General features: G+C 32.6%; 1 protein-coding gene across 6 annotated transcripts in view; it reads right to left on the reverse strand.

The window, feature by feature from the left end:
* The window catches only part of LOC142327381 (retinol dehydrogenase 11-like), a 47,420-nt gene extending 42,833 nt beyond the window's left edge, over positions 1-4,587 (reverse strand). Inside the window, exon 1 of one of the 6 annotated variants that reach the window (XM_075370383.1) lies at positions 4,425-4,576. In XM_075370383.1, the coding sequence (XP_075226498.1) occupies positions 4,425-4,499 (75 nt within the window). In that variant the 5' untranslated portion in view covers positions 4,500-4,576. Of the gene's footprint in view, positions 1-4,342; positions 4,362-4,424 lie in introns of those variants that run through there. The other 5 variants (XM_075370386.1, XM_075370385.1, XM_075370388.1 and 2 more) reach the window with 5 other exon arrangements.
* Between the last annotated feature and the right edge of the window lie 9,392 nt (positions 4,588-13,979).

Raw genomic sequence — 13,979 nt, forward strand, 5'->3', positions numbered from 1 at the left:
GAACTCATTTTCCAACAGGACTTTGCACCATGTCACATGTCAAAAGAAAGCAAAAGAGTTCTTCAATAACGTAAAAATTCGAATGCTGTCGTGACAAGAGAACTTCCCGACCTGAATCCCATTGAAAGTTTATGGGCCATACTAAAAAGAAGATTTTGGAAAATGAATTGTAGCACAAAAAACGACCTTATTAATTCAGTGATACAGGTTTGGTTTCGACAAACATTTTTCTTTTAAAAATAAAATTTCCTTTTAAAAGTATTGTGTTTATTTTAATTTATTGACCACTGTACAATAACAGTGGCTGTGTTGGTTGAGCCGCCGCGCGGAACACCGACGCACCCCTTAAAAAATAAAAATTAAAAAAAAAACTCGAAAATGGTTATTAGATATTAATCTGAAGAGTATTTACAATTCCCAATCTAGAGAATATCTCGTTTAGAATAGTTGTAAATGGGAAAAATTTGCAATTTCTTTTACCTTTCCTCACATTTCTTTCAAGGTTTAATCATCCGCAAAATATATCTTCTAAGATATATTAAGTTTATGGATTAAGTTAACTTAAAATTGATTAAGTTTAACTTAAGTTTATGGATTATCTCTCTTTTAAAGGAATGCATATTTTTATTAGACACACTTACCTACCTCTTCATTTTTACAAATTTTATTATTTTTTCCAATACATCCGTCAACAGCCGCCCTACTGCACTGCAAATACTTAAGCAACATATAATTCCCTATTTCTTATATAAGAAACTTCATAAACACCTTTACAAATGTAGATATCGTGGTATATAAAGAGAAATTCTTTTAGTGCTGGTCGATTTTTAAAGGATAAATCTTGTTTTTGTACCGATGAAAGCATTCTTCTTTAAAGAACATGAAATATTCACTAAGACCAATTGTAAAGGTGTTTAATTTTAATAGTAATTTAAAAACCTGATAAATACACTATTATACGCTATTTCAACAAAAAAATAAATTATAGTTTATATATTTAAAAAACCCGTTATAGCAAAATAGTAAAAATTAAGAGAATTAAAGAAAAATAAATAAATATTTTATTTCGATTGAACATAATTATATATTAAATATCCCGTTGGTGGTGGTGAATTAAGTCCGATAGGTAGTGCTGTTGTTTTGCCATTTGGACTTATTTACCTTCTGACTTTTATAAAGTAAAAGGTTAAATTTTGTGAAGTTCCTAATGTTCATTGTTTTTAAGGTTTTATGAAACTTTCAATTGTGTTCATTTAATTTGTATGTATACTCAAATCTAGCAATAGCGAAGCATTGCCGAGTCTACTAGAATTGCGCGCTTATTGAGAATATTATTTATTTAAATAAAGTTTTAAAGTGTAATTAAAAAATATACGTTGTGCAAATTTGTAAGATGCAGTATTGACGTGAGTATTTTACATGATTTTTCATGAATTTTAATGATGTGCACACCTGCATTCAATAACAATCAACTTAACCTACAAATTTAAATTGTCAGTTCTCATTTGATTCTATGCAACTTATGAAGTATTGAACGGCTCTTTGAAAATAAAAATGTAATTTTGTAAAATAAATTATAACATTTATAAAATTAAAATATAATTTACGTATAATAATTATAGTTTAAGTATATTTAAAAAAATGAAGTTATAATTTTTGTAGCTGATTAATTTTATAACAAATTTTCTAAAATTGTTTTTAATTTACAATTATCTAAAATTTGGTAAAATAGATGTTAAAATGAAGAATGATAAAAATGATAAAAATTTCTACTAAAATTTTAACAACGTTGCTTTTTTTACAGTGCTTTAATTTTTTATTAATTGTATAATTAAGCTATCACATGGCACTTACGTATTATCGCCACCGCAGCTACAGCTTTATTTAAAAAGAAAGTAGTCAATCGGATTTCGGTGGAAAATGAACAGTCTCTTTATTAATTTTAATAAATGGTTATTTATATTTATTTATTTTATAAATATAATTTTACCAAACTTAACCTACGCTCGCTAACCTTGACTAATTATACCGTAATTTTTTGAGTATTTATTTAATAAATTCAGTAATTATTGCAATTATTTATTATTTAAATAATCAAAACACTCCTGTTAATTAGTCAAGGTTAGCGAGCGTAGGTTAAGTTTGGTTAAATTATATTTATGAAATAAATAAATATAAATAACCATTATTAAAATTAATAAAGAGACTGTTTTGAATCTATGTTAAACTCTATATCGGCCCATTTTCCACCGAAATCCGATTGACTCTACTTTGTTTTTAAATAAAGCTGTAGCTGCGGTGGCGTTAATACATAAGTACCAAAATTTATTAATTACACTAATTATTAATTTTACGACGTTTCGATTTTCGTCAGATATCTCAATATTTAGTGAAAATATATATTAACCATACTACACATAATTAATCAATAAACCCATTACAATAATACAACAATCACAAACTGATAATAGTCATATTAATGAAATTTCGTCCACATTCCTGCTAATTTTAATTTAAATAAGTTACTTATATTTATGTGGTGTGCATTTATTACAGAACAATGCCACGTCAGGACAACGTCTGTCGGGTCCGCTAGTTATTTATAAATTTTTGTGAGATTTGTATTACAAACAATTTTTTTTAACATGGATAAAACTATAAAAAACGCTGTCCGTATAAAACCGTTCTCAAAAAGAATAAAAATGTGAAATCTGTACCGGTACAAATATAAGAAAAAAAAATTACAAAAAGGCTCACCAATCGAACGCTAACATATATGGGTATATATTTTGTGTTTATTTTAAGTTCTGCAAATAATTTTTTTTGAAATTTTACATAAAAATACTAAGATTATTAGAATTATATCAATGTGTGTATCCTTATCCATGCTATAACAATGCGGTACCAACCAATGAATGTTGACAAATGAAAAGTCAAATCATTTAAAGAAAACGTAATCTATCGTTAAAAAATTGTTCAATTTACTATTATATTATGTGAAAAATCATACAATGGGACTACTAAAAACACTTCTTTTTAGATATATGTATAAAATATATATATATATATGTATTCAAATCTTAGTAAAAGTTGCTTTAATATGGATTTGAATACTACTAGACAGTGGATACCGGTATACTTTGGTGGTTAGGGTTCAATTAACCATACGTCTCAGGAGTGATCAGCCTCAATCTGTGCAAGACTAGATCTCGTTTACATATCATAAATATCATCTTCATCTCATTGGAGCATATATGATTGCTTATTTTTCACTAATTAAACAAATTGCAATGTACACACTAGAAATAAAAAAAATATATTTCAATCATCCTCAAGAATAATCCCATGTCAAACTTGCTAAGGAAATTGAGAAATGAAGAGGTGTCCTGTTGAATCAAATATTCTGTTGCCTATCAATATTTCAAGCACAGTAACATTTCGGTATTATTCACCTGTGAATAATAAACATCATTACTATTAAAAAAATCAACTGTAAATAGTGACTCTTGTACCTAAAATTCTTTACGTGAATCACAGCCGTTATAAAAAAAATATTAGGACAAATAAATGTAAAGCAATAAATTAACCTACTCCTTTCTAGTGTGAAACAATCCACTATTTACATTACTTGAACTAAGAAAGGAACTTCCACTATCAAATAAAAAGAAAAGTCAACGAAATCGGTTCATCAAATGAATATTAAACAAAAAATAAATATGGTGGAATTAAAAATCTTTTTTTTTTAATTAGTAAAAAAATATCGATTTCTGAATGAAGTAGCTAATTACTTAGAAAATTATCGATAAGTGGAAAACACTTTGTTGAAAAACGTAAAAAATTAGCCGAGGACAGTAAGAGATTTGGCATATTTAAGAAATCTTTTTATGCATTTTATATGAGTATAATGATTTCATGATTTAAAATGTAATTTTAAATAAGCATAATCTTTTCTTTCCTTCAAAGTTTTTTTAAGAAAACGTTTTAAATATAAGAGAAAAGAATTGCATATTAAAGCAAGACGATTTTTTATTTATTATGAAGCGACTTTCAAACTCATCAACAGAGAAGAAACGTCACTTGTTTAAATTATTTTAAGAAAATCAATTTATGTTTGTAGAATAACACCGACTACTGTTTTTAAATTAATAAAATATTTTATTTGTTAAATATAATTTAAACAACTAATTATTTATGTCCAAAATCTTCTTATAAGCTAATATAAGTAAAATAAAAAAAAAAAGTAAATAACAATGATTTTTAATACGTATTACTTATTGTTTAATCTGTAAAAAAGATTTTCATTAAATAAATTTATTTTTAAAAATACAAACTGTATATTGACCTTGTTTTTATCAAAAAACTTCTACTTGAAATAGTAATTATTAATATACGAAAATTTTTTTCTTTCTTTTTATTTGACTTACTTGAAAGTGATATATTACGAATATTGTTACTGGTGTCATTATTAATAAAGTATAATTGATATAATCCCATGACATACCTACGTTCAATATAAATGAAAACTACAGACAATAGTCGTACAGAAGCTTTATGTCATTCACGAGATACAGATAAATGTGACTGTTCATACATAAACAACAAAAAGCAGTTTTTACAATGTACAAATCCGCAAAAATTTCCCTACCCATTTCAAAAAATCCCTTTATCATTAGTCATCGTTACATCATAAATAATTACAGATTAAAATTATTAATTAAAAGTTATTATTTTATATTTAGCCCCCAAAGGACTTATTTAACCTTATGTATAACATCCAAACCATCAATTTTCTTCAAAGAAAAGTTATAATTATTGGAGACTGAATAATAAATTTATCTCGGATTGGAATAATTATTTTTTTCTTAAAAAATTAATAATTTTTACCTATATTCTGTATTATTTTATATCGTAAATGTTCTGATCAAGATTTTATCATGGTTTTCCTAAGTTGTAACAGTTTTGTATATAGAGGTAAAAAACGAAGAAAATTTCAAGACCATGTTCTACTGGTTAAAATAATGAAAGAAGTTCATATAAACACAGGTTTGTAAAATGTGTGTCGATATGTTACCTGTGTTTTTGAGTTACAGCTAGCGAACCATTTCGTCTGGATTTCAGTTCTTCTAATAAAAAGAAGCTCTACTGTAATTTTAAAAATCCAAATAAAAAAGTAAAGTTGGTGGTTTCTTATGTAATTTGAGATGGGAAATAGGATAAAATAGGTACCAGAACTGTAACTCCTGTAGTGTTTAAGATGTCCGACGTAAAACACAATATTCGTTATCCAAAAATAAGTTTTTTTTTAGATTTGTAATACAATAGCTTTGTTAGAAGACAAATATATGCAGAAGATTTAGTAACAAAACTTGTAGAGAATTTAATTCTGAAAAAATTAAAGTAAATATAGCCAATAAAAAGTGAACAAAAACTTTTAAAAACAGGTTTTTTGTTGAAGGAAAACAGACGAAAAGTAGACAGAAAATCATTAAACATTAAACCTAATAAACATTTTTTATATAACAACAAAATAAATACATGAAATGATAAATGGTAACAGAATAACAAAATTTCCTCCTTCACGATGTACACAGTACTCTGCCCGACGTAAAATATTTCCGCTGGTGTTCCGTATCATCTCAGGATCGTTTCGTATAAATTATACAGCATTTCGTATTTTAATGAGTAGCTGTTTTTTTAGTATTTGCTGTTTGTTGCCCCACCAACCATCGCATACGGACACAAATGAAGTATTCTAGTGACGTTAAGCCACGTGATCAATTGATTGGTTTACCACGTTCAATCCAGTTTAAGAAATTAGCATTCCAGTGATTTCGAGAGTAGTGGGAAAATAGGCGTACTGTGTCACTAGTACCTCCTGTCACCGCTAGGAATGCTAGTGTCGCAGTCACCATCTTGGAATTTCCCTTTTCCCTGTGGATATTCCCTTTTCCCTCGTCCTGTTGAACTGAGAGATTTGAAATCGCACAGGGTTGCCAACCTAATTATTTTTTTGCATTGAATATTAATTACTTATTTAATATTTCAAAGGTTGGCAGCACTGACGTACCAGCTGTTTCATTTGTCTGCTATGACGTGTGATTTCACATGTGAGCGGGAGAATTAATTAAAAAATAATATTTAGAGCGAAAAAAGTAACTAGCCTGGCTAGGTTTCAAACCGGTTCACGGCGGGACTCTGCTGATTGACGCCTTAAACCAATCGGTTACAGCGATTCCCCGACATATTGAGTGAAATTTGTTCTACATAAGTCGCGCGCGCGAGAAATATTACATTTAGTACCTAACGCCATCTTGTAACGTCACAATCCCCCTACATTTAATTATTTCTTCATATTAAAGAAAGACCTTCCACCAGTCTGACATTTAAAATAAATTTTTATCCGTCTTTCTATCAAACGATTAATCAGTTTTTTCTAAAATTCAACATGCTATACCAATTTATCTTTTAGAAAAAATATAAAATAGAACAAATATTAAATAAGTTAAAACAAAATTATTCATTTCCAAATTATTAAAAAAAATATATCTACGTTCTTCCTTTCCACATCCCACGCACCATCTTTATTGTAATATATTTAAATAAAACAGTTAGTTACGTTAATAAATGAATCTCCTAACAGTAATACCGTAAGAAAAACATATTTGTGTTAAACATTTGAATCGTAAACATAATTTATAGAACACGTCGTATTACGTTTTTAAAAATATTATTAAATACAAAAAATGGTTCTGTTTAATCCTAAAGCGTTAATTTAAAATATTAATTACTGTTTAAAAAAAAATATTCAAAAAGTACATCCAATTTATAGAACATTCAGTACAACGTTATTAAATAAATAAAAACTTTTAATACGAAATTTAGCTTTGTACCTATATCTACAATTCGTCGTCCTCATCGCTGTCGTTCCACCAGCATCTTATCCAACACTGGTAGGAGGGTCTTTGGAAGTGAATTTCATGGTATAACTCGTGCCTCCCACGGTTGTCGGCTAAGGTGAAGAAGATTTTGATAATTAAAGGTGGATGATAACCACCATCGTCCTCATCAACCGAGTACTTCTCCGACACATGAACTACTCTAACACAACGAAATAGTTTATCGACTGCCTCGCGTAATGACATCCAGACAGTGTATAACCCGTACTCTCGTTCAGTGGTTAAATAATGTTCGGTTCGAGTAACTTACCAAATTGGGATGTCCCATAAACATGATTTAAAAATGCTCTCTCTTCTCGGGACTGAACGTTTTGCGTTGCGGTTTTTAGAATAGCAACCCAAGATCGAGCTACTAAAGTAAAAGCATTATTAACACAAGGAGGAACGGCTTCTTGAACTGCCATCTCTACTACGTTACGGTTATACGTCCGTCTGGATCTGTATCAGAGCACCAACTGAATAAAAGTGTTTGTATTGTAGTACGAAGGAGGAACAATTTGGTAAAACAGAATTATCATTAAGCATGTAGAAGTAGTTGAAATATAAAACTAATCTCTAGTAATCAATTTATATTTCTTTTAGACATAAAAAAAGATTTATCATTAAGCACGTAATAGTAGTCAAAGCTTAACACAATGTCGTAAACTAATTTTCTAGTCAATATAAAACTAATGTCCAGTAAGCAATTTCTATTGCTTTTTGAAACATGAAAATAATTTTTTATTTCTTTTAGAAATAAAATCATTAAGCAAGTAGAAATAGCTAAAATGTTAACACAAAGTCGTAAAATTGTTAAAGAAATATAAAACTAATGTCCAATAATCAATTAAAATTTGAATACAGTCGTAAAATACACATATCATTAAGCACGTAGTATTATTAATCAAAATTTTATTTCCGCTCCTAACAGTAAACCTCTCCAGTAAATTATTTTTTATTTCTTTTAAAAATATTAAATTAACCTCCAACAAGCAATTATTATTTTTTATTAGAAACTTGAAAATAATATTTTCGACACCTCTCAATTTTAGATCCCTCTATAAACAATTTTTTTTTCTTTTCGAAATATGGAATATTAATTTTGGCTTTTTAAAAAAAAATTCTTTCTTCATTTTTATACACATGTGTAAAACCTACACACGCGCAGCAACCAGTTGGTTACAACCAAGTTAAGATAAAGAAACCTATACACGCACAGCAGCAAGTCGGTTACAACCCCGTTAAAATAAAGAACTCTCCTACAGAAAAACATAATACACAGAGTTGCCAATTCAATTATTTTCTAAAGATTAAATCCTACCTACTTAGTAACGTTATAAGATATTCGTAAAATACAAAGTAGGAACGTATCTCGAGGACGATCCTAGTCGCTATGGTTGTTACGCCAGGAGGCAACACTCCAGTGGAATAAGTCGCTGTTGTGTCTCGCGCACCAGGAGGCGATGAGTTCGCGTGCATAAATCAGCGGAGCAAGATGACATTCACCGTTCGAGTTGTATCTTGGGACTGAAAACCCCATTTCTGGTCTTAGCCCCTACACCAAAAGTCCCACCAATCTGTTTGCTTTATTTTTTTAATCATCATTACACTAGTATACACTAAAATTGCCACTCTAAAATAATTTCCAAACGGTGTGTTCGCATGTATACATTATCGGAGCAACATAAATATTCAGCCTTAAGTCCGTATGTAAATAATTGCCGAACCTGCGTGCATCATCGGAGCAAAAGCATCTGCAGCAAAGGAGATGTGTATGGTGCAAAGTTCGGCGCGCGAGTGGGAAGAACAGCTGACAACACTACCTAAGGTGGTGGGTGCCACTATGGTGTGGTGGTGGTGGGGGGACAGGTGTGCCGGGTTTGATCAAACGCAGCACTCCGTTTCGATTCATCGCATGCGTACAAGCCGATATGCACGCAATACGTGTGTGACCTTCAATCAACAACAATTGCGTACGGGCGACCTCGAAGTCGTTCTTTGTTAACATCTCTCGAGCTCTTTATTAATAATTACAAAACTTATTTACGCGCAACGTACCACATCTAAGATAATAATAAAACGTTAAACATTCTCCTCACCATTTGTAATAAACGAGGGTAAGTCAATTATTATCCGCAATTTAGTTATATTTTTGTTTATGTTGGTAGTACTATCGTGTTGCGTAGATGACGCATGCGTGGTTTAATTGTTATTATGTCTGTGCAGGTTTGATGCTGCTAGGTTAGTTCCATTATCGCTGCCCTGCCGTTAACCATGGCTGCTCCGCTTTCTGTTTGGACCAAAGAAAACTGTTCAGTGATCTGTTTTTTGTGGTCGGAAAGTGTATCAGAAGCCAAAATTCATCGAAGACTTTCGGTACAGTACGGGGACAGTGTGTTGCCACAATGTCTACGAATGGATTGAAAAATTCAAAAATATCGCACGATGAAGGAGCCGGACAACCGTTTACCGCCACAAATGAGGAAAACATTAAGCGTGCACGTGACATGGTTTTCTTAGACAGACGAGTAACTATTGATGAAGTGGCATATCGTCTGCAAATTATTCACTTCTGCCTACGAAATCATCCATAACAGACTTGGGTTTCATAAAGTCTGTGCAAGATGGGTCCCAAAACAACTCAAACAGTTGCATAAACAGACGCGCTTGGACATCTGCCAAAAACATTTGGATCGCTATGGTAACAAACGGGACATCTTCTTAGACAGAATCATCACTGGTGACGAAACATGGATCCATCATTACGAGCCGGAGAGTATGGAATGGAAACATCCAAATTCGCCCTGCAAAAAAAAAGTTCGATCCAACCATCCGCAGGAAAACTGATGCTTACGGTTTTTTGGGACACACAAGGCTCAGTACTGGAACATTATGAGCAAAGGGGTACGACAATAAACAGTGCGCGTTACAGTGAGATACTTACTGCCAAGCTGAAGCCTGCAATTCGAAGCAAACGCCGAGGACTGCTGTCGAAAGGTGTTGTTGCACGACAATGCCCGTTCACAGGCTGCTGAAACGCTCCAGAAATTCAACTTTGAAGTACTGGCTCATCCTCCGTATAGTCCTGATCTTGCTCCTTCTGACTATCACTTGTTTGGTCCACTCAAAGAGGCATTAAGGGGCCATCGATTTACCTCGGATGAAACTGTGAAAGAATCTTTCAAGACTCTTCAGGAAACCCAGTTATATATGCGAAACTCGTTTTCTTGTAGTAAGTTTATCAGTATTCATCATCTGCATTTGTTGTTCAGTGCTCGACATCATGGTTTTGTAAAGAAGTATCGTGAAAATGTTTTCATGTAACGTTACTGCTTGGCTCTGAGTTTCGCATACATAAAAGTATCCTACCCTGTTGTACTCCTGAAAATTGCTTTTTAAAAAATTGAAATTTTGGTAACACTTTCCTCACCATTTGTAACATAATCTTATAGTAGATAAATCTAATATCAGATCATGTCACGGGATTTGGAACCACTGCATTCTTTAATTAACTATTGATAGTTTTAAATAAATTTAAAACAATAGTTATACATTAGTGTATGGGGGTTTAGTGTTTTTTTGTGTATTTATGAGTTTTTGTTGTATGTGTAGTAGTTCTGAAAAGATCTTTCTTTAATATGAAAAAATAATTAAATGTAGGGGGGATTGTAACGTTACAAGATGGCGTTAGGTACTAAATCTTAGTTTTCTCGCGAGCGCGACTTATGTAAAACAAATTGCCCTCAATATGTCGGGGAGTCTATGTAACCGATCGGTTTAAGGCGTCAGTCAGCTGCGTGATTGGCGCAAAATTACAGCAGTTATCGTGTCCACAAGAAAGTGAAATATGTACAGAGTGATTAAAAGAAACGGGAAATTATAAAAATTAAATAACGTTAATGAAAACTTTTTTTAGAAAATGGATTTTATTTCATGTAATTGTACAAATGTTGCCATTTTAGGATACATATATTTTAGTTTATCTTTTAAAGATGACATCTTCCAGGTGACCTCCTCTTCTACGTAAAAACTTACAAAGTCTCTTCGTTAAATTGTTCATGGTTTGACGTAACTTCTCAACTGGAATTTCCACAATTGCTTCTCGGATCTTTGCGTTCAGTTCTTCCGTTGTAGCAGGTCTACTGTGGAACACTTTGCTTTTAAGGTGACCCCACAAAAAGTAATCGCAAGCTGAGAGATCAGGCGATCTGGGAGGCCATCAGTCACCATTTCGTGAAATGACACGTTGTCCAAACAATCGGCGTACAGCTGCCATCGATATTCGTGCAGTATGTGACGTTGCTCCGTCTTGTTGAAACCAGGCTGTGTTAAGAATTGGTGGAAATCTCTTTTGTTGTTCCACAACAAAGGTTTCAAGCACGGCTACGCAACGAGCCGACGTCACTGTAATCGCAAGACCGTTGTCATCCTCAAAAAAATAAGGGCCTATAACACCGTAAGATGACATAGCACAGCACACCGCACGGTCACTTTCTGGCTGTGCAACGGACTCTGGAGTAGCTGCGTAGGATTTTCTTGTGTCCAGTATCTGAAATTTTGTTTGTTAACAAATCCACTGAGGTGGAAATGCGCTTCGTCTGACATCCACAGTTCGTGAACAAATTCTTCGTTATCATTTATCTTCTGAAGCATTACATTACAGAATTGTGCTCACACAACTGCATCGTTCGGTTTCAGTTCCTGGACGATCTGCAACTTGTATGGATGGAATTGCAAGTCCTTCACTAACATTCTTCGAACACTTGAACTATGCAATTGTAAAGATGCTGAGAGACGACGGATTGACCGATGTGGACTTCGTGTGACAGCATCTTGTAAAGCTTGAACATTCTGTGGTGTACGGACGGTTCGCTCACGGCCTGGAGATTTCTTTTTCATTGCCGAACCAGTTTCCTCAAAATTAGATATCCATGTTTTAATTGCATGTGCTGATGGAACACGGTCGTGACGTCTGAGATTAAAATGACGGCGAAATTCTCTACGCGCTCCCTCCACACTGTCATTGTTTTGGTAAAACGCTTTGATAGCAAATGCACGTTGCGCACCACTCCAAGGATCCATGACAACTAAATGGCAGGTTACGTTAGAGAGGCTGGCGCCACTTATCAAGTGGTACCAATCACCCATGGCTACCAACACAACTTTCAAAATTTCCCGTTTCTTTGAATCATTCTGTATATATAAACTTTTGAGCTGACAATGGTTTTGTAGTCTGGGGATGAGAAACGCGGTCTTCGCGTAGAAATTTTCAGGAAGTCAAATCATGATACCCATTAAAATAGATAGCTTTCCTAACCCAAAATTACTAACGTAAATGATTAAAAAATTAATAATTAAAATTTACCTTAAAATTAAAATGCCTAAGTGGTGTTAAGTGCGAAATTGAACCAAAATAAAAATAATGTTAAAATGTAACATAAAGCAACAAAATTGCCAAACATCAAAATGCAATGGTATATTATATTTTTAATCAAATTGCTGAATCCAGATGTTCAGCCCTAAGCCCTTAATTGTAAGACATTAAACAATATCGATAAATTGTTGCTCAAGATTTCTGTAAGTTAGCACCTGGTTTAAACTTTCAGCATAATCGCATAACAAGTTACAGTCCACAAGTATGGTGTACTGTCAGTTAGCCGTTGCAGCACACAAACAGATGCATCAGTTTGAGTCATCATATATCCAAGAGTGAGGTTATTCACTACATGAAGAGCTCCAAGGTGACACAGTGTTCTTATTGATTGTAGCTTTCCATTCATTCTGCCACTCATCACTAACCACACTCTTCAGAAATCAGACAAGATTGTTTAAAACAATGCGATTAGTGAAAGGAAGCTGCAAATAAGCCTCTTTTGCCAGACGATCAGTGCTCCCACTGCCTTAAATTCCAATATGAATGGGTAACCAGCAACAGCTTACAGTAGTATTTCATCGAGCCATTTCAGAGATGATGAGACAGTACATAACTGTATACCACAGGGTATATCACCCTTTATATAACAGGATGTCTGCAGTACATATCAAAGAAAACTGGAACCAGAAAATATACTGAACACAGAACGATAAATTTTAATAGTCCATGCTGCTAAAATAATTTTAAGTCTTAAATCAGGGAATGGTAAGAATAATGGAAAAAATGCAGCAAGAGGGACAGTCTGGCTATAGAAAGGTACCAGAGATACTAAATATGTTTGAGGAGCTATTTAGAAGAGAAATGAGTCTGTGTTTCCTGGAGTTAAAACAGTCACTTTATGTCATAATGAAAAATAAGCAGAACGTTAATTAAAGAATTACACATGGGAAAAACAGTAGTAGTGAAAGTAAATAGACTGACTGGGTAGGGGGTAGAGGTGTTAGGCAAGGATGCTGCCTCTCACAGTCACTGTTCAACATTTAAATTGAAGATATGACAAGGAATATATTAGGAAAAAGAAGGAATAAGTATAGGATGACGAAAAATAAGATTGCTGATAATTCTGATTGATACTAATTCTAGCTGATGGGACATGCACACTTAACAGTCCTGGAGTAATGAAAATAGGGCAAACTGAAGTAATGGAAATAACAAAAAGGATTTAGTGAAGGAAGAATAGAAAAAATTACACATATTTGGGTAGTATGGTGATAGAAGACTGTTGAAGCACAATGGAGATAAAAGGTAGGTCGATGATGGCAAAAGAAACTTTCAATTAAGGAGAGACAATTGCTATATAGTTAAAGTCTGAAATTAAATTTAACCCCTTACCAGTCTTTGACGGAATATTCTGACATAGCTGATGTGCACGATTAGGGCATTTGTCAGAATATTCCAATGTTAATCTTTTGTCTGTCTGGTTTTAATTCGTTCTCAGTCATAACAATCCATCATATTACGTCATTTTTTTTTATTACTATTCTGCAATGATAGATAATGCTAGTTGTTAGTTTTAATATGTGTAAAGTGAAGGATTTTCATGTGTATTTGATCATAATCAGCTGACCCAACTCTAAAGGCGACTTGTTTATCTATAGTGTTCTGTGAGC

The sequence above is a fragment of the Lycorma delicatula genome, chromosome 7 (assembly GCF_047948215.1).
Source record: "Lycorma delicatula isolate Av1 chromosome 7, ASM4794821v1, whole genome shotgun sequence".
Taxonomy (NCBI): Eukaryota; Metazoa; Arthropoda; class Insecta; order Hemiptera; family Fulgoridae; genus Lycorma; species Lycorma delicatula.